The 21,038-nt window shown below is 39.9% G+C and overlaps 1 protein-coding gene across 5 annotated transcripts in view; it reads right to left on the bottom strand.

The window, feature by feature from the left end:
• The window catches only part of ERI3 (ERI1 exoribonuclease family member 3), a 277,371-nt gene that overhangs the window by 165,312 nt on the left and 91,021 nt on the right, over nucleotides 1-21,038 (bottom strand). For all 5 annotated transcript variants that reach the window (XM_044442391.1, XM_044442400.1, XM_044442373.1 and 2 more), the window contains exon 6: nucleotides 12,985-13,057. In XM_044442391.1, coding sequence (XP_044298326.1) covers nucleotides 12,985-13,057 — 73 coding nt within the window. The remainder of the gene's footprint in view (nucleotides 1-12,984; nucleotides 13,058-21,038) is intronic.

Here is a 21,038-nt window from a genome sequence, read left to right as displayed (position 1 = left end):
CGGGGGACACACAACATTATTTTAAAAACACAATAACTAAAAACAGACAACAAAGAATAACAAAAGAATACCTCTGTAAAACACCTGGTGATCTCCCTCAAGCCCCTGGGTGGCCAAGTAAGTCTTTAAAAGCCTCAGAGAAGAGGGCTGTCTTAACCTGGTGCTGAAATGATGACAGATTCAGTGCCCAATTCAGGCCAAAGTGGGCAGGTTGTTTCATAGAGGGGGACCGCCACCAAGAAATCTTTCTCCTTGATATCACCCTCTGCACTTCCCTCAGAGTTGGCATTTGGAGGAAAGCTCCAGAGCTTGAGCGCAGTGACCAGATCGCACTTGGGAGAGACACTATGATAGGTACTGTGGTTCTAAGCTGTGTAAGGCTTACAGGTTAAAACCAGCACCTTGAATTGGGACCAGAAGCCTAAAGGCAACTGATCTCATGTGTTTGGACCAGTTATTAATCTGGCTGCTGCAGATTTCAGGCATTCAACCAGCTATTGGGCAGGAGCAAAAGAAACTACAAAAAAAACTACCACTAATGATGGAACTAGATCAAAGTTGAAAGGCTTACACACAGAGAGGTGAAAGGAAAATTGGATGTTGGACAAAGCATATAACTGGAACATGGAATGTGGGAAAAGTGAATCAGGGTAAACTGGAAACTGTACAGCAGGAAATGGAGTAGTCAAACATCACACTAGGTGGGAACAAAGTCAGAGGGACTGGAATGGGACATTTTCATTCAGGCAAACATGAAGTGTTTTCCTCTGGAAACAACAAACTCTGAAGAAATAAAATGACTTTGGTACTGAAACAAGAGGCAGCAGCGGCAGGCAGGAGCTACAATGCAAAGTCTAAACCAACAACATTGGTCGGAATTTGTGGAAACCCTATCAACATAAACATCATTCAAGACTATGTTCCTAGTACAGATGATAATGAACACATGTACATCATCAAGCAGCCAGTAGAAAAATCAAATAGACTATTAATTAGAAGTCTGAGATGGAGACACTGTATTCTCACCACCAAAACAAGACCAGGAGCAGATTATGGTACTGACCATGAACTCTTAAAGTCAGCAAGCAGTGAGAGTGAAGAAATGTGATAGATAGATAATAAAGGTATGTAAAATGCTAACAGGTACAACTACTGTACCTCAATTAAAGCTGCTATAGTAGTAATTGATCTCACCCCCACCAAAAAGCCTGGTGCTCAAACCAGCATCGGACACTGTTAGGGAAGAATACAAAAAGACAATTCCTGCAGCAAAAGGAAAGAAAAATCCTAGACTGATGACAAAAGATACACTCACAATTGGTAAGGACAGACAAGAAGCAAACATACTAGATGAAAGAAATAGCATCAGAATCTTGAATGCAACTTGCCAGTGACTATCACAAAAAGACTTATTACAATGGGCAGTGCAAAGAAATAGAAGAGAACAACAAAAGACAAAAAACAAGAGACCTCTTCCAGAAGATCCCAGGAATCAAAGCAAACTTCCAACTTACATTAACAAAACAGAAATACCAAGATGGGAATATACTGCATGACCAAGATAAAATACAGAAAAGGTGTATACAAAAGAATATACAAAAGAACTATACATTGGAAATGAAAGGATAATTGCTTCCTTCACATAAGAATCCTATGAGGAACACCCAGCAATATTAGAAAGGAAGTGAATACTGCTCTGACAGTGCTTGGAAGGAAAAAAGCATATGGGGTAGATAGGATACCAATAGAACAAATGCAAGGTGCAAATCCTAACAAGAATTTACTAGTGGATATGAGAACAAAACAATGGCACATGAACTGGAAACATTCAATATGCAGAAAAGAGATGCAAAAGAGTGCAGAAACTATAGGACTATTTCACTATTTTTCCATAAAAGCAAAGTGATGCTCAAGGTGTTGCAATGAAGACTATTACCCTATGTGGAGCAAGGAATACCTGGCATTCAAGCCAGATTCCATTAAGAAGTAGCATGCAAATGTACTCTGGATACTGCAGTGCACAAAAGATTTTCAGCAAAACCATCAGTCTAGGCTTTATAGACTACGTTGAAGCCTTTGACCAAGTGCATCACAAGAAGCTACGAATCATCCAGAAAGAAATGTGGGTGATTGTCCTGATGCGTAACTTGTACCCTGGACAAAAAGCTACTATTAGGACAGATTTTGGAGAAACGGAAGGGTTTCCTATAGGCAAAGGCAAGAATGTATTTTCTCTCCCTATCTGTTCAGTCTGTACACAGAACATATCACAAGGAATGAGGATCAGAGCAGGGAAGTCCACATGCAGAACACAAAAGCAAAACTTTGATGAGAAAAAAACAGACCACTCACAGTTATTATAAAAAATACTGCTTTCGAACTGGAATGTTCCTTTGGCCAGTCCTGGATAATAGTGGCCATAGATCTGCTCTACAATAACTTATCTAAACCTTTTTTTAAGCCAGTGGCAATCATGACTCCATACAGCAGCATATTCTACAAGGTAGACACAAATCCTATATGCATTTACTCACAAATAAGCTTCACTGAATAAAGTAGGATTGACACATGAGTAAAACTGCAAAAATTCCATTATTGATATATGTTGTATGCAGAGGTCTTTTCTACTTCCAGTCAATTTCACTGAGGCATTTATTCACAAAGCTGCCTGAAGGCAGAAATGAATTGACCATATGTAACAACAAACTTTTATGATAACAGATCCAAGATAGGTTTCCACATAAATATGATTTCCATGCTGATTTGAGCAAGAACTGAACAAGCAAAGTATATTTCTAAGGCATCTTCTTTTCTACCTGTCCGCTGCACTGAAGTAAGGCTACGCTTGTCAATTCAGGCCCTCGTAAGATTGGTCCAGATAGTCTATGCTGAGTCTCACCAATAATACTAGAACGTAGCCATGAGGGCTTGTCATATAAGGATAACATCCTTGGCTCAGCTAGGCATATTCATATACATAACCCTGGATAAACTGTTGCCTCATAGTTAAAAGAAAGTCTCGAATTCAGTGCCAACTCTGCCACTGACCTAGTATCTAACTGAAGGTGGGCCACTTTATTATTGGCAACTTTGATTCCTTTGTCCAACTTTTCTCTTTTTATAATAGAGAAAAAAAATCTTTTATAAAATATGCTACACGCACCAACCTTTTAGAAAAACTAAACTGAATTAAAAGTCAAATGGAGTAGCAGCATAGAAAAGTGTTTCATTCTTTCCCAGTTTGCCATTTCTCCATTGCATATCACCTTGCAAAGCTATTTTTCTTTAAACAACAAAGGGCGGAGGGAACTATGTAGGTAGGCCCTTGCTTAGGTATATCAATCACTACACTTGTTCTAAGCATGGTTACTGTAATAGCACTAATACAGATTTACATGGTAATAATCAATGTGGCAACATGCTTTTTAAAAAATTGTAAAAAATATTACTGATGGATAGTACTTAGAACACTCTTCCTCAACCTGGTGCCTTAGAGAAGCTGTAGAGATCAACTCCAGACCTCCCCAGTCAGTATGTCCAATGGTCTGCAATGCTAGCAGTTGTACCATAAAACATATGGAGAGTACCAACTAACAAAGGCTGGTCTAAAAACAAGGTAAAGTCAAAAAGTTCCAAGTTTGAATTGTACCTTACCCAAGAACTCCCTAGGTAGCCTTTAGCTACCTTACCTTTCCTTAGCTTCAGCTGTACCCTCTCCCCCACCTGCAAGATAAAGATAATACTGCTTTACCTTACTGGAAAATTAATTGAACAACCAGCTCTATAAATATATAAGCTTAAAAACTGAATAATCTCAGGGTTTCAATGCACCAAGCCCATGAACCAACACATCAGATTTTGACAAGTGGAACTTTTGCTAAATCTACATTCTCTGCAGTTCCTAGATCATCTATCAATAAACAGCCACTGAAATATACCTGACATAATTTTGAAGATAATTTTGTCTTACTTGGCTGGTATATTTCTGAGCTGCTCATCCATGTTTTCCCCAAAGCTCAATTTTTCACTAACTCTAGCTTTATAAATACAATTCTTATCTCAGGATCCAAACTATTAATGTATTCAGTGCTTACCTAGTACTGTACATAACATAATAATATACTTAACGAGACAGTATGGTTAGAGTGTTAGATTGTGCCTCAAGAGGTTTAGGTGCGAGTCCCCTTTAAACCATGAAAATTACTAACCTACCTCACAGAATTGTTGTGAACATAAAACAGAGAGGAAGATAATTTAAGTCATCTTGGGTTCCTTTCACATGGAAGAAATACAGGATATAAATATTAAAAAAAACAATTTATGTATGGCCAAGTAGTTTATAAGTGAGCTATACAACTGAAGTAACTCCCAATAGTTCACTACAAATCAGCTAAACAAAATTTATAAAATGAAGTGCTATTTTTTTTTTTAATTTAAAACTAGTACTCCAGAAAGAGGAACTTACTACAAACCAAGTCTTATTTTTTAAAATGAGCAATACTTTTCCTGGTCAATTAAAAAAAACCCTTCTAAAAGAGGCTTACAAAATTGAATTTCAAAGGCTACACAGAGAACTTCTTGAACTTACCTGGCAGACAGACAACATTTTCAAGTAATAGATCTCCTACTGTTTATAAGGGCTCATTGGAAAATGTAATCTCAGGTAAACAGGACCTAAACCATGTATGCAAAAAGCACAAAACCACTCCATTGCTTTTCATTCAAACTTTCTTATGGGGAGATAGAAGGTTGAAATGAACCACTATAGGCAGTTAAACAAGGAAGAAGGCATATCAACACCAAGACTTGGCTTCAAAAGTCATGATTCCCAATCACAAATTATATACAGAGTGTGTGTGTGTGTGTGTGTGTGTGTGTGTGTGTGTGTGTGTGTGTTTGCACACCCATGTTAGAGAGTCCTAGAATCAAGTAGATCCTTTGCAGGTATACTGCAGCAGGGCAGACAAGACCCAGTTTTCTTTAAGGTCTTTTCTGGATGCCCTCTCTATCTCCAGTGACTACCCACTAGCTCTCTCCCTTTGATTTAAGAGTTCCACTCCTGGCCCTGACAGTAAGGTATTTCTGTCCCACAGATTATAACTCACTCTGGGCTATTATTCAACTCCCAAGCCCTGGCCCTGCTGCATTTAGTCCAAACATAATATCCTTCATGCATATATTATCTGTCTCCCTATTATCTGGAATCATTTCGGAATTAAATTTCAGTCCTGCAATATTGGCTCGAAGAGCGGCTCGCTTTATGGGCTAGTCAAAGGTTAGAATACCAATCAAAATAACACTGCCGATGCAGCGAGACATTTTAATATTCCAAAACCCGGTAATTGTAAAAGGACATAATATTTTTTCCCTGATTACCCCAAAGGCAACACATGTTAACAAGGCGAGGGAGAGAGTGAAAGGATTTCCAGAGTTCAAGACAGCTGTGTGACAGATTTAAAGGCGGAGTAGTAGAAAGCTGGCCCCATTCAGCCTTCCAGAAGGGAAAGGAGAAGCATACCTGTCCCTCTGAATGAGAACAACAGACCCAGTATATCTCTCTATGATTGGACAATTACTAGTATCCTTTGAGTTATCACATGACCTCCAAACTAATTCCATTCTCTTTGGAGAACTGGTGGGTTCACAATCCACAAAATGGCACACTGAATCTAATAGAGATACCCAAACACAAGTCTAGCAAGCACTGGAAGTAGAAGAGACCAAGCACTTGACAACAATGAGGAGTGCCACGTTATGACTTCTAACAAAGAACTCAGCATTCTAGCCCAATTCCTGCAAAGCCTTTAGGCCAGACCGGGCTCTGGAAGAGAGGTTCATTAAAGTTAGGTAGTTTCTAGAGAGCAACAACTCTCCCCTTTCCCATTTTGGCAGGTTACCATACATGCACCAGTTATTTCACTGCAGCATTTTTTTCCTCACAATAAATGTATATGATGCTAATGCCTTCACCAGACACACAATCCATTTAGCCGCATGTTCCATCCCTGATAAAAGCCAGATAAAGATGCTTCAGGAAATATACAGCAGCAGTCCATTCTTTGTCATCCACTCCCAATCACCACTTTTAAAGTTTAGAGACATCCTATGCATTAGGATAGATGCCCTTAGCATCCTAATAAAGAACTATTGATATTCTTATCTTCCATTAATTTGTCTGGGGGTTTTATTATTATTGCCCAGCAGTACCGATAGAAGAGTTCCACAAATAAACTGTAGGTCATGTGAAAGTAGTTTATGTGCTTGTTTTAAACCTGCTGCTTGTTAATTTCATTGGAGGTTCACTGGTTGCAGTAACTACTTGAAAGGATAAAAAGTCTGTTTCCTGTTATGTTTTTACTCCGCTCATGATTTTATATAGTTCTACTTAGAAAAGTAATAGATAAGAGTGAACATTATGGGAGTCTCCCAATCTTTAGCACTACTTCATAGGGAAGATAACTGCATACCTCTCATCACTTTTAATTAATAATTTATTTCAAGTTATTAATTTTCCAGTTTTACTATATCTTTCAAAATATGCATGATGGAAAACTCAATTAGACTTGGATAACACTAATATCAGAAAGAGCCCAGACTCTACACTCAGAAAACAGTCACCACATTTAAATTCTATTTTTTTTCCAGACACAAATGTTCAATTTCATTTTTTAAGGAGACAACTCCATCAAAACCAACTAAGAGGATAAGATGCATGAAAAGAACAACACAAGCTCTTTAGGCAAGTTTTAATTCCAATGTGTGCCAGTGTACAACTAATCTATGCAATCTAGACTGTGCTATGAGTCAGTTCTATATCATAGAAATTCTGATGCGCCAGTGAACCACTCAATAGTCAAAGCATATGGGTGTTATTTATCAATGAGGTTTACTGCAAGGCTAAAATTGCAGTCAGTGCTTCATTTGGTACTGTAATCGGAACTGGCAACACGGCAGCACCAACATCAAGTAAACTACCAGACAGATTCCAGCCTGCAACCCCAATAGCACATGCACCAGTAGCTCCATACCACAAAAATGCTGGTTTATGAAATACAGTGTGTGCCACATCCCACCCTTAAGTCCTCCTCTTTGCCACGCTGGAACCAAGGACTGGTGCAGACTATTGTATTTCTATGAACCCCCCTCCACTTTTGCTTCCTGTTAAGTGTTAATCAAAGTCATTTTATTACACAGCCTAAGGAGATGCATCTGATTGTATGGCAACTACTGCAACCAATCGTTTATATAGCACCATCAATGTTCATGGCATTTTCAGCTCAAAGTGCAAGAGGGATGGATCCCTGCTTTAAAGAGTTTACAGCAGAAGTTATGCAGGTAAAATGCAACTGCCTGGTTTAACTGAGTGAGAGGCTTAACAGATGGCTATTTAGCAATGGACACTGGTGTATACCCATGCCTGCTGGCCTCTCCTTCTTTCAACTACAGTGGGGATCAGCACAAGCACCTCTGTGGGTACAAGCCCTCAATATGCAAAACGCAAGAATAGGATATACTACAGCCTAAGCCGAATGCAAACTATTCCATCCTGTCCTGAGCTTTCCCCATAGCAAACTATTCTAGCCATCATTTCCCTAATGCCCCCTCCACCCCGACCTGCAAGCACCCTTGGTTTTTCCAAGTTTGAGCATCACCTGCTAAGAAAGCACAAATTTGTACCTTAATTCTGACCTACAGCACCTCAGCTAATCATAAAGACAGCTTTTGACAGCAGTAGAAGGAAAACCAGTCAAGAGCACTCAACAACTATCTCAATGGCTGTCCACTGAGAATGTTTAAAGGGAGAGCTGATACACAAGAACATTCTAATAAAATCCATAACCCTGGCAGCCCTCCCCAGTACAGATCTAGTCAAGGCAAAGTGCACAATAAACTCCTTGCCCTAAGTCTTCAATAAGCTGACAGCTCACAAAAGGATACAAGATAGCTCAGTGACATTAAAAATGTCAGAAAGAGGCCAATGCAGTTTGGCAGAGGGGAAGCATTTGCAGGCAGGGGAAGTAAAACTTCTGACAACACATCCAGCTATGAGCAGGGATCATTCTCATTGCTACTGATTTCTTCCCATCCTAAGATCTTGCATTTATCCATTCCCTGCATCCATGTGCCAGGCTGTGGTTAACCTTTACATGAAAAAGCAACATTTTTCTGTACTAACTTTTGCAGCAAAGGATAACAATACCTTACAATTCTAACTAGAGCACTTGCCTTTGCTTGCCATGTGCTGTCAAGTCACCTCCAACCTTGTACTTCTCTCACTCCATGTTTCAATTCTATGTGTTGTGCAACATCTGACTTTCCTTTTTTTTCTCTGTGCATATCAGCTACTAAACTTCCTTTTGGCTTTTGATCTAGTCCTGTCATCATTTTTGTATTTGCCCTTTGCTCCTCCCCAGTCACTGGTTGAGTGCCTTCTGCCCAAGTAGTACCATATTCTGGCATTAACTCTTCTTTCATTTTGGATTGTTTTGTCAGAGAACTTACTAGGAAAGAAATATTCAGAAGTGGTTTACCATTGCCTTCTATGTACTTCTCACCAGAATTAGCTTGAGCATCATTGTCTAAGAAATATCCTCTGGCAGTGTTTCCTTCAACTAACTGCTGCTCCCCAGTAGCTCCCCTTAAGGAGTGTCTCTGCCCCATCACTATTAGTTTTCCTTCTGCTGATGTGACTATCATTCCAGAGGAGGGTGGGTGCATCTTATTCTGCTCTATCAGCTTTGACCTTTCCTCCTTGGACAACCCTGCTAAAAGACCAGCCTAGTGAAAGAGTCCAGCCTCCTGGCAGCACTACTCTTGGTTTCTCTGAGCGCACCTCACCACATTAAGGTGTGCATCCAAGAGTGGGGGTTTCTTTGCTTAAACACCACTGGAAGTATCTTGGCTCTGACAACCAGCGAGAATATGGAGAGCTCAACATCATTACTAGGACATTCAAGGTTACAGAGCATGAATCAGTTTCCTGCCTATCCTACTGTAGAGGACATAAAACAATGGAGGAGATGCCAGTATAATTCTGTTAACTAAAAACAGAACATCCACAACATGGCACCGTTCAGACTGAATGAGAGGAATGCCATGTTTTGGTTTTGCTTCTTTGCAGGTAAAACCAGCATATTTCCTTCTGTACTTTGACTCTTTGCCTGACTAATATAGTAAGACCATTTCCTACTGTTTACCATCCAAGCCTCCCCATAGACCTTTATATAGAGGCCACAAGGACCGGGCCAGGATTAGCACCCACTCTACCCTCTAACATAACATGCACGTAGCACACTTGAATTAAATTATGTGCTAGTCCCAAATACAATTATGTGCTAGTCCCAATGGGTTGGAGCTGTATAGTTATGGCTAACCACTTAGCAAGCAATTTGCTGAATTGCAACAATACCTGTATCAACAGGTACTACTCACCAATTCCACTGGTCACAGTCATATATAACACTAAGTCATGGCTGGTTTCAATTATGGTCATGATATACCCTACCAACAAGCAAAGATGCTCTGAGAATACTCTGTTGCTATCCCAAATACTTCTGCAGCAGCTGAGGAATGCCACAATTCTATCCGTTCCCTTACCACCAGATTGCTGCAGCAACAGAACAGGGAGCATAAATGTTTCCTCTCTGAGATCTCTAATTGCTCTTAGTATGTCCCAAACCAGACACAGTCCTAAAGATTCCCTTCCTTCTGCAGTCCTAAACACATCAAATGGAGGTTTCCTGCCATTGTTTCTTAAGCCTATCCTCTCAACCTTTGGTGAAAGATTTCTGCCTGTAGTCCAACAAGTTATTGTTTTGTGAACTTTGCTAGCAGTCCCAACCTGATTACCAGTGGAGGGATCTGTGATATTCTTCTGTTGGATACTTAACTGCTCAGGCCCTGCTCCAAGAGAAATCTTCATACACAGCTGCTTTAGCACTATCTCCCATCTTTTAGTAAAACATACACTTAAATACTGTTGAAGTTTACTGTAATCAGATCACCTCACTGGCAAGCTCTTTCCACAACTCCCCAATCTCTACAAGACACCAGAAAACAATTGAAGTTAGCCTCTAACTTCCTAAGAACTAATCCCACCCTTCCTTCACACCCTGCACCACTGTATACAATGAAGAACACTAATTGTCTTCTTTATAAGGAATCTTACTGCTCACCAAAGAGTACAACGCATGAGAACAATAAGTTTGGTTAGTTAATTTATCACTTAAGCTTGGAGGTATTTCCTAGAAACAGTTATATATATTCAGTAATCAATTACAATGATTTTTATTTATTTATCGATTTATATCCTGCCTTTTTCCTACAAAGGGCTCAAGGCAGCTTACATCTCCTCCTCCATCTTACCCACAACAACAACCCTGTGAGGTAGGTTGGGCTGAGAGTCTGTGACTGGCCCAAAGTCACCCAGTTGGCTCCATGGCTGAGCGGGGACTAGAACCCAGATCGTCTAAGTCCCAGTCCCATGCTCTTAACCACTACACCACACTGGCTCTCAGAATAATGATTCTTATTAGCACACATGCACAGGAACAGTCTTGGGCCATGAGTATCATGGGAATAATTGTCCAAAATGAATTGACAGAAAGTGTTGCCAATGGTCTACACCTAATCAAGACTAAAGCATCACCTGGATTCTCTTCTATGACCAGGTCCTCAATGTCCAAACTCTAAGAGCTTATCCAAATTCTATCAAGACCCTAGCTCTAAATTTAGTCATCCAAAAAATCTTTCCACAGGCAATCTGGCTCTGTTTTTGTAGTAGTTACCTACGACTGTCCTCAAAGCACAGCATAGCTCCATGATAGAGCAGGCATTGTCCACAACAGGTGGACAATGAAAGAAGCGTCAAGCCAGACACAGCAAGTAAGGCACCTGAAGGCTGGAAAAATGGCAGGGATGCTTCACAGAGCTTTGTTGCCTAACTGCTCTTGCCTCATGTCTCCATGGTTAAGTAGGCAGTTGGGGGTTGTGAACTAGGACAAATTAAGCAAGTTCAGACATAATGGAAAGCTCATGTCAAGATTTAAAGCCAACTTCAAACCATGGTTTCACATCATGGTTTCTTAACCTCAAACAGAAAATAAATCATGCAGGGAAGGCTTGGACACACAAATAACCCACTGCTAAATTATATAAGCCATAGTTTAGCATTATGTCAAACTTTACCCCTCTTTCAGACATCAGGAAATTATAAGTAAGTAATAGATCTGACACCAATTAACCATAGTGTATTGAGAGCTTTCCTGTGGAAAATTAGAGATTTTTCAAGCCTAAGGCTAAACACTCTTCCCTCTTGGCAGTGTAGAAAACATGAGGACTAGATACCCATTCCAATCCTTTCCTCTCCACACTGCAGAGAAAGTGAGCATCTATTTCCTTCTGACAAAGTCTTACATGGGTCACCACAGCTGATCAGAGAGTAAGTGATTTCTAAGTGATGTTGGCCCTGATTTTTCTGTTTTATTTATATGAGCCCTGATCTCTGCTGATTCTGTCCTGGGGTTTTGTGCTGCTCCCATTCCTGTGATACTGAAACATCATGAATTCTCATCAAACATATCTACCATGAAGCTATTCCCCTGGAAGAAACATAAAATTTTGCTCTGACTGTATGTCAAAAAGGATTATACATAATAAAAGCCAGACTTCATGTGGGCTGAACCTGATAGCCCAAAATGATGGCAAAAAGACATAACATATTGTCCTAAGGGGAGGAGGTACAACACAGCCAAGGGTTTCAGCCAGCTGATATCAATCAGCACCACGCACAGGGATTTGGCTTTTTTCTTAATGTCCATCAACTGGCTGGTTATATCACTTCTATGCATTCAACAGAAGTTTAGTGAACTTCAAATGGCGATCATTAATGGTCACTGAACTGCACAATGCCCCAATGTGCTTTCACAATACATTTGCTAAAGCCCAGCAATAAGCCAAAAGATTTGCTTTGACAGCAGGGAATGAAGGAACCCCCCATCAGCCTCAGTGAGGAACTGGCTGCCAGCACTTCCCTCATTACATATGTGCCTCACCCATATTTGACAGAACAGATCATGCTAATTTTTATTCTCCGCTATTCAGAATGCCATTAATTTTGATTTTTTTTTAAATGGACAAACAAAATTAAGAGAATGAGGATGTATAGGCACATTTCATCTGGCCAACTCCTACTTAAGAGAGAAGAAAATGAAAAACTGTCAAGTTATATGGCACTATGATGCCTTAACAGAAAGCAGAAATTATTAAATTAATTGTTGCATTTCTACACATTGCACTAGGGTTTGCTTTCGTGCACCAATTGCCATATTTCCACTTCCTAACTACCTTCTTACAAACATAGAGGGCTGGTTGGGGAATTTCTGTGTAAGTAATTCTTATGGAAGCCAGAGGGGACTCTCTAGAGAAATACAAGATGTCTGAGTAGTTTCATCCATAAAGTGTGAACCAAGAAACAAGTCACAAAAATTGGCAAGAAGCAGAATTAGTGCCATTTGTTTGTTTGTTTAAAGGCATAAATAAAGTAGGACTTATGCAAGCTATTTTTTCTATGTACTTTTCAAGGTCTTCAAAGCTGACAAATTGCAGGCTAATATTCACTGGGGAGGGTATGTAGGAATCTGGGGAGGGTGGGAGGGCAGATTTGGATATGCTTCAGCTGACCTAGCCTTTCCCAGAGAGATGCTGAGTTATTATGCATAGAGGTGCTGCGTTAGAGTGGTCACAATGGGATTCTCCTCTGCTGCAGACCATATTCCATCAAATATAGTAAGACTCTATTAGAGAAAATACAATAGGAACTTCGCTTCACCCAGCCTCTGAGAAAATAACTCCTCATTTCAATGCAAAACAGCAGTGCTTATTAAATACCTCCTTGAAGGAAGAGAAGAAGGCAGAATGGACGAAGGAAAAGGAAATGAAGAAGCAACTGGGGAGGGGAGGAAGAGAGAGATGCAATGAAAGTACCTTTTTGAGATTAATCCACTGTTTGAAGTAATCAGCAACTGGAAGCCCTAAGTACTGGCATTGTCCAGGTAACCTGTAAGACAGGAAAGAGAGCAGGTTGCATTCAATTAGAGCAGTCTGATGGCACAGAATAAGCTTTATATTCAAGTCTACGTTTCAGAAGAATCCCATACTTTCAATAAAAGCCAAATATAAATACTGGAGCTCAGTCCAATCCTAATTCAGAGCTGGGAAACTTGTTGTTGTTGGATTCCAACTCCTGATCATCTCTCAGGGATGATTTAATTTGTAATCCAGCAACATGTGGAGGGCAACAGATAATCCTGCCCTTAAGTCTAGTTTGGGCTTCCTAGATAAGAACTATTACATGCCCAGGATGGGGCTTTCTATAGAATAGGGGCATTTAGAAGAAATATATGCCTCCATGAAATGCCTCCTTTAATGGCACACACTTCTATTAACTTCTCTTTGCCAAATAACATCTCTGCTAAATTGCATTAAGGGAACAGCATGGAGTTTAAAAAAATATCAGAGTTGATACATTCTGAAAACCTGTGGAGAAAATATATGGGTCTGGTGGGATGGAATTAATCCTATCCTACACATGGTCAGGTCCACAGGAAGTGTAGCAAATATTCACCATGACAGACAAGACAACTACTTTTTTTTTGGCAAAAACCCTGCTTGTGTTACCTACTGATGTTCATGTGAACAAAAGTCAACAGTGTAGCAAAATTCTTAACTATTTTGACCATCAACAGCCATTAACTTTGAGTATTAGGAACATGTATCTTAATATCTAATTTATGAACTCTCAGTGGTTGAGAAAGAAAGAACTCGTTAAACCTTTAGCACCGTGCATAAAGCAAGTTATGTTTGTTACTTAAAGTGTAACATCCTTTAAAATAACTTCTCCCTAATTCCTATGTGTCAATGTACATGTCCCCCATCATGTCATAGATATCATGTCAACCCTCAGTATACTTTTTAATGTCTGCAATATAAACCTCTGCTATAAGCTCAGAAACTCTTTCTTGACTAACATGGATTGAAATACATTGCAAAAATGATGAAACTTTCTACTACAACAACTCAACATTTAGCCTTTTTCAGAAATGTTTTGTATCATTCAAGAATTCTTAAAGAGATGTTCACAATATACAGGCAAGGAAAGCAGAACCAGAAGATGGAGTAAGATGGGAAGTCAAATGAGAAGATATTATGAAATAGAGCTATTGGTGGAGTGTAACACCACATTTCAAGAAATAATTCTTAATTTCTTCATCAAAACATGCATTATACAGTTGTGTATCTGATCATTATGGAAAAATTGACTATTGGACTAGACAGAATACTGGGATCTGACAGAGATAGTCAAAAAATACAAGAACAGCATTAATATTTTCATTAGATCATCTGCAGCAGAGAGGCTGTGGCTGAAAGCTTCTCTTTTCAGGAAAAGATGCAGAAGTATGTATCAGGTATACTCTTTCTAAATTTAGGATTTTAGAGGGACAGCAATAAGATATAAGTTCATATAAAATTATACAGAATATCTCATAAATTGAGAACCAGGGTGGCACAGTGTTTGCAGTGCTGGACTAGGGCTCAGGAGATCCAGGTACTGAGTCTCCACTCAACCACAAAGTCCACCACAGTCTAACCTACTTCACAAGGTTCTTGCTTTGAGGCTGGAATAGAGAAGAGGAGACTCTTGTAATCTACCCTGGGTTCCTTGCAATAAGAAGAAAGACACTGTATAAATAGAGCGTAAAATAAACTATGCCAGAGCTTGCAGCTGAATCCAAACACACAAGATCATCACACAACCAAATTGCCAAAGCTAGGGACAAACGTGTAGACAAAGCCCAGGTACATGTGTAGAACACCAGAAACATACACAGAGGATGAAATACCACAATTCCATTTCTCTAACACTGTAAAGAAACTTATCATGAGCAAAAGAGTTATTAATAAGGGATAAGGTACTGAAGAATAGGACATGGGTTTCAGGCTTCCCATTAGTCCCCCAAGATCCCCCACTCTGCCTTCAACTACTGAGGGGCAAGGCAGGGACATTATGTCCACTATTCTGGAAAGTACATTCTTTTATCTCCAATCAATTTGATTGATATGGGGTAGCTAACAGGTCGTATTGCTTATTAATGCTTTGCTAAAGATTTTTAGAGATGCCCCGAATGTGGGACTGGGTATGAATTAGGCGAACATAGGAAAGAACAAAAATTAATTAAATAAGTGATTAATAGATCCATTTGCACATGGTAATTACTGCAATCTAAGCAATTGGATATGCAAATAAGGCATACACTTTGCACCCAGCGCTTCTTTGTAAACTCTGTTCCTTGAACTGAGCCTCTATCAAAGAAATAGAGGAAGGGAAGGGATTGGATATCATTACTTTCACACCCTGGGTGCAGAGTTCAGCTAATGTAGCTTTTCAGAAGCCAAAAGCCCTGTTAGCAGCAGCAGCAAGAATTGATACTTTCCCACTGGGATCTTCACATGCCCAGCCCTATGGGTAAGAAGGCACTGACATTTGCAGTTTCTCAAATACACCAAGCAAAATACCATATTTGGGACATAACATTGGGAGAATGAGAAGCAATAGCAATGAAAGAATGCAATGACATGATTATCAGCTTCTCATAAGGACCAAAGAGGCTGCTACAGTCCAAGCAGGTCCCACCCCTTAATGCCTGCTTTAAATGCCTATTTAGTCTTAAAGGATTGGGTATTCTTCAACAATAATTCCAGTATATGCCCTTACCCAAACCCAATGGATTTGGAAGCAGGACAGCTTAAACCACCACTCCTGAGTAATGCTTAGTATCTTTACACATGCATGCTACATTCGGACATAAGCATAACAGTTCCAAGGCTAGTTGCTTCTTAATGAAAGCTGTACAAGGACTCAAATATCTTCCTCCTGAAGTAGATAATATGTCTTCATTTCTATTATTGTAGCAAATCTCAGATCAAAATACTGTACAGGAAAGGCAAAACATTGTTGCCCCCTATACGTATTCATATCAATATAGCCTTATCACTGGGAAGTACAGCTCTAAAATCGAAAGGACTAGGCACAAAACCAGCTTCCAAATGTATTAGAACAAAAGAAGGGATTTACAGGAAACAGAGTAGAACTAATGGACAATTCTTACTATGGAAAGACGCAAGGTGCAAATTCTCCAAGGATTTGCATTGAGGCTTTTTTAAGAATATTCATCAATGATTTAGAGTTAAGAGAGAGCAGTGAAGTAGCCAAGTTTGACACCTAATTATTCTAAGTAGTTTTTTAAAAGGATGGCAAAGAGCTCAAGAGCGATCTCTCGAAACTGATGAATGGTCAATAAAATGACAAATAGAAGACTAATGTCATGAAGTAAGTGTACATTGTAACTTCAGATATACACTGATGAGATCCAAGCTGGGAAAGAGATCTTATGGTCACAATGGGTACCTCAATGAAAATATCCTTCTAGTGTGCTGCAGCTATGAAAAAGGCAAATTCCATTTTAGGGGTGATTAGGAAAGGGATTAAAACACTGCCAGTATTGTGCTGTGTTTATACATATCTATAGTGCCACCACACTTGGAGCATTATTCTGGTTGTGGCATCTCAAAAAGGCTATTGGAAAAGGGCAATCAAAAGGATCACACGGCTGCAGCAATTCTTCTATAAGAAATGTTACCTTTGAGGTTTTTCAAATTTTAAAATAAGACAAGTGGATGCCTAATGGAAGTGTATACAATTGTGCCTGGTATGGAAAAATGGACAGGTATGTTTTCCTCCCTGTCTTCCACAATACTAGAACCCAGGGGCATCCAATGAAGTGAAACAGTGGGAAATCCCAAAACAACAAAAGAAAGTACTTGCTCCATACACTGCATCGGTAATTATGTAATTTGCTATCACAAGATTGGTGACAGTCACCTAAGTAGAGGGCTTTTAAAAGAAACAGACAAATTCACAGAGGATAAGGTTCTAGGTGGCTTCTAATACACAGAAAACTATATATGGTTATATACTAACTCCCAGAACCAGGACAATGTGCTTCTGAATATCAGCCACTGAAAATCAGTGGGAGGTTGCTATTGCCATCATGTCTGGTGTACTTCCCTTCCCACCTATCTGCCTGGCTGCTATAAGAAACAGGATGTTAGGGTGCTAAACAGGTCTCTGTTCTGGTCCAGCATACTTCTTTTGTATGTCCTTATTAGTACATCTCCTTCATGTGCTGTCCTATCAAAATTAAAGACATAGAATAAAAAACACAATTCTTATGGTTCTTACTAGGGGTGTGCGAGGAATCCAATTTCCCTAGGCTCAGCTCCCCAATCTCCAGCCTACTTTGAAGTGGCCCTGAGTCCAAGTTCCTGGTGAGTGCTCCCACAGTTCATGGGGTACTGGCCAGCAATCTAGCCCCACAAAGTTGTGCAAGCAGTACCTCTCTTCCACACTTCGTGCTGCCACTGCCAGCTGCACCAGGCAGGGAAGAAGGCTGGTTGCTGGGAACGGCACCTTGCACAACCACTCATAGTACCCCTCTTCTGTACCCAGGGCTGCTGACACTGGCTACACTGAGCAAGGAAGAAGGTTGATCAGCAGAAATTATGCCTGATGCAACCACTCACAATATCCCTCTTCTGCATCCTTTGGGCAGCTGCACCTGACAAAGATTGTTACCAGTTATGCAACCTGGGATCTGCAAGGATTCATGGGCTTTCCCCTGGTTCAGTTCACTATGTGTTGAGCATGAGAGGATGTCTGTAGAAGCTAAAGGAGAAGATTCCAGATGGATTTGTCCCAAACCTACATAGTAGGCTGATCCTACTACGCCTTCCACTGGCAGGAAGCGTTTCTCTCAAAGCCTAGACGGCTCAGAGAATGGCTTCATTTGCTACTGCAGCCATGGCTAGTTAATTTCTGCACTAGGAAAAAGGACAGTCTCTAATCTGAAAATATTGATATTTTCAGTAGATCACACCTCCTCTTCTGCTGGCTACGGAAAGCCTCTCCTGGATTTCTTGCATTTTTTTCACCCTGCTACATCTTCATGTTTCTTTCTTTAGCCATAGTAACTAAAACCCAAGGTTTAAAACCTAAATGAAATAAGCAATTATGTGCAAAATTCCACACAGTATCACATGAAGGAGGGTTTCTAATAGATACAGAGCAGGCTAGCCAGTTTGAAGGCCTACAGAAGGGAACAATAAGCAAACTGAAGGCATGATCTGGTGACTCTCTCTCCTCCTCTGAAACCAACTCACTTTTCTTCCAACTAGGAAAGAAGAGTCTTGCTTGGCGGTGATAAACAGCCATGCTTTGGTTATCACTTTTCTTAAGTTGGGGAGAGGCAGCTAGTGATGGATGACTAGGAATTTGGTTATCAGGCAGGGCTGTCAGCCAGAGTTGCAGATAACATGCACACATTTAGCAAGGCATCATTATGCAATGGCATGGAGCTAAAATATGGCCAAGGGTATTGAAAGAATGAAAGAACAGGATTTAGGAGGGGGAAAAAAAGCAAATTGAGCAACAATAAAGGAGCGCAAGGAAAGGACGTTATCGTCCTAGTGACACCTTTTATCTCAGTCTGGTTAGCAAGGGAAGGGCACAAATTGGTCCTTCCTCTACCATTGTATCCTCTTGTACAAACAGAGGCAGATAAAATGTGTCACCAGTATGATAGCATATCAATTTAACCCTAATTATCTAGGGGGTCACGCTAAGAAATAAGGGCTTCACATTTCAACAGGTTCCTTGGCTTCTTCTATGGAGGAACCACATTAATAACATGGGGAAAGGATGGGGGGATAAGAAAGGAAGGGAGCCTGTAATTGAATTCAGTCACTCAGATGGTCCTAGCATATAAAAAATTAATGTGCAAGTCTCCCAACTAATCATTGATAGTTAATGTCCACCTGCTTCTGAGTTTGGAGTGTCAGAAACCCAAGAAAATAGGACCATTTGAAACAAACTGCATTTATTGATACTGGGCTTTGGAAAAATCTCCTCTGGAAATGTAGGTAAATGCTTATTCTTTACATTTAAAGACCTGGTCTCAATCATTAAAAGAACCCCACATTACTACATTCTGAAAATATACAGAAAGCATTGTTCAAGTAAGAGCCCTCCACTTAGGTGGTGGTGGTGGTAAAGGGGAGACCCTGCTTAGTTTCAAACTGTGCTTCAAACAAGATTATACACTATTGTAATAATTTGCATTTATTATTTGTCTAAAATAGGTATATGCTACCCTATAACCATGTAATAATCAATGGAACCTCATGGGAAAACAATAAATTGCATACAAACTACATAAAATGATTGTTTTGTGCTGTGACGTAATCTCTGACTTATGGTGACCCTATGAATGAAAGCCCTCCAAAATGTTCCATCCACTCCATTCAGCAATTCCAGATTCAAAGCTATGAGTTCATTTATCAATTTGATCTACTCCATATTTGGTCTTCCTTTTCTTCTTCTGCCTTTGACTTTCTGTAACATGATCATCTTCCCCAGGGAGTTTACCTTCCCATGATGTGTCCGAAGTATAACAATCTTAGTTTTGCTCTGGCTTGATTTGACCTAGAACCCACTTGTTAACCTTTCTGTCAGTCCATGCTATTCACAAAGCTGTCCTCCAGCACCATGTTTCGAATGCATCAATTTTCTTTCAGTCAGCTCTCTTCACCATCCAGATTTCACACCCATATATTCTGAATGAGAATGCAATGATGTCTGGATGATCTTGACTTTGGTTTCCAGTGAAACATCCCCACACTGGATGATCTTTTCTAGTTCCCTCATTGCTACCCTTCCAAGTTTCAGTCTTCTTCGAATTTCTGGGCTGCAATCTCCCTTTTAATTGATGACTTAGCCAAGGTATGTTTAATCTTTCACACTTTTGATATTGCAGGTAAATAAGGGAGATTAATTTTTATGTTTATTTGTATCCCATCATCTTCCTTTCAAGAAAGTCAAGGTGGCTTAAATAAGTATCTTCCTCTTCTCAGTCTTGTTTTCATAACAACAACCCTTTGAGGTAGATTGGGCCAAAAGGCTGTGGCTGGCCCATGGTTCAGTGGGGAGTAGAACCCAGATATCCTGAGTCCCAGTCCCACACTCTTAATCACTGCACCATACTGACTCTTCTATAATCCCTTTCCTATACTTCAGATATATATCACCTCACATTTATGTACTATAAATGAAACAGAGTTATGTCCACAATAACTCCAAGGTGTTTTCTTTTCCAGTTCTATTGAGTCATGTATTCCCCATCTTTTATTGATGCACTTGGTTTCTTTTTCCAAGATGGAGGACTTGGCATTTGTCCCTATTGAATCTCATTCTGTTGCTTTCAGCCCAGCATTCAAGCGTATCAGGATCACCCTGGATTTTCATTCTGTCTTCCAGGGTGTTCGCTATTCCACCCTGTTTTATATTACCTGAAAATTTGATTAATGTACCTTGTACTTCCTCATCTAAATAATGCACAAAGATGTTGAAGAACTCTGGTCCTAGGACTGAACCCTGCAGCACACCATTAGTTATCTTTCTCCAGTTTGAGAAGGTGCCATTGATGAGCAATCTTTATGTCTAGTTTTACAGCTAATTTTGGATCCACCTAATCGTTTTTCTATTTAGTCCACTTTTTGCTAGTTTGCTTATCTAGAGGTCATGGGGTGCTATGTCAAAAGCTCTTGCTTTCTTATGATGTGCCCAAGGCAGAACAGCTTCAGTTGCATCATTTTTGTTTCCAGGGAAAGTTCTGACTTGATTTGATCAAGGATCCACTTGTTTCTCTCTCTGTCAGGCCAGGGTATTTACAAAGCTCTCCTCCAACACCATGTTTCAAATGCATCAATTTTCTTCCTGTCAGCTTTCTTCACTGTCCAGCTTTCACACCCATACAACTGTGTAGACAATCAGGAATACAATCATGTTTATGATCTTGCCCTTGGTCTCTACAACAGGCTTAATTACTTTTCTGGAATCATCTTAATAGCATCCAATGAGCCAGAGG

Source organism: Varanus komodoensis, unplaced genomic scaffold, assembly GCF_004798865.1.
Source record: "Varanus komodoensis strain SLA01 unplaced genomic scaffold, ASM479886v1 scaffold1, whole genome shotgun sequence".
NCBI lineage: Eukaryota > Metazoa > Chordata > Lepidosauria > Squamata > Varanidae > Varanus > Varanus komodoensis.
Note: the sequence above shows the minus strand (reverse complement) of the source record. Positions and strands in the feature narration are given on the sequence as shown.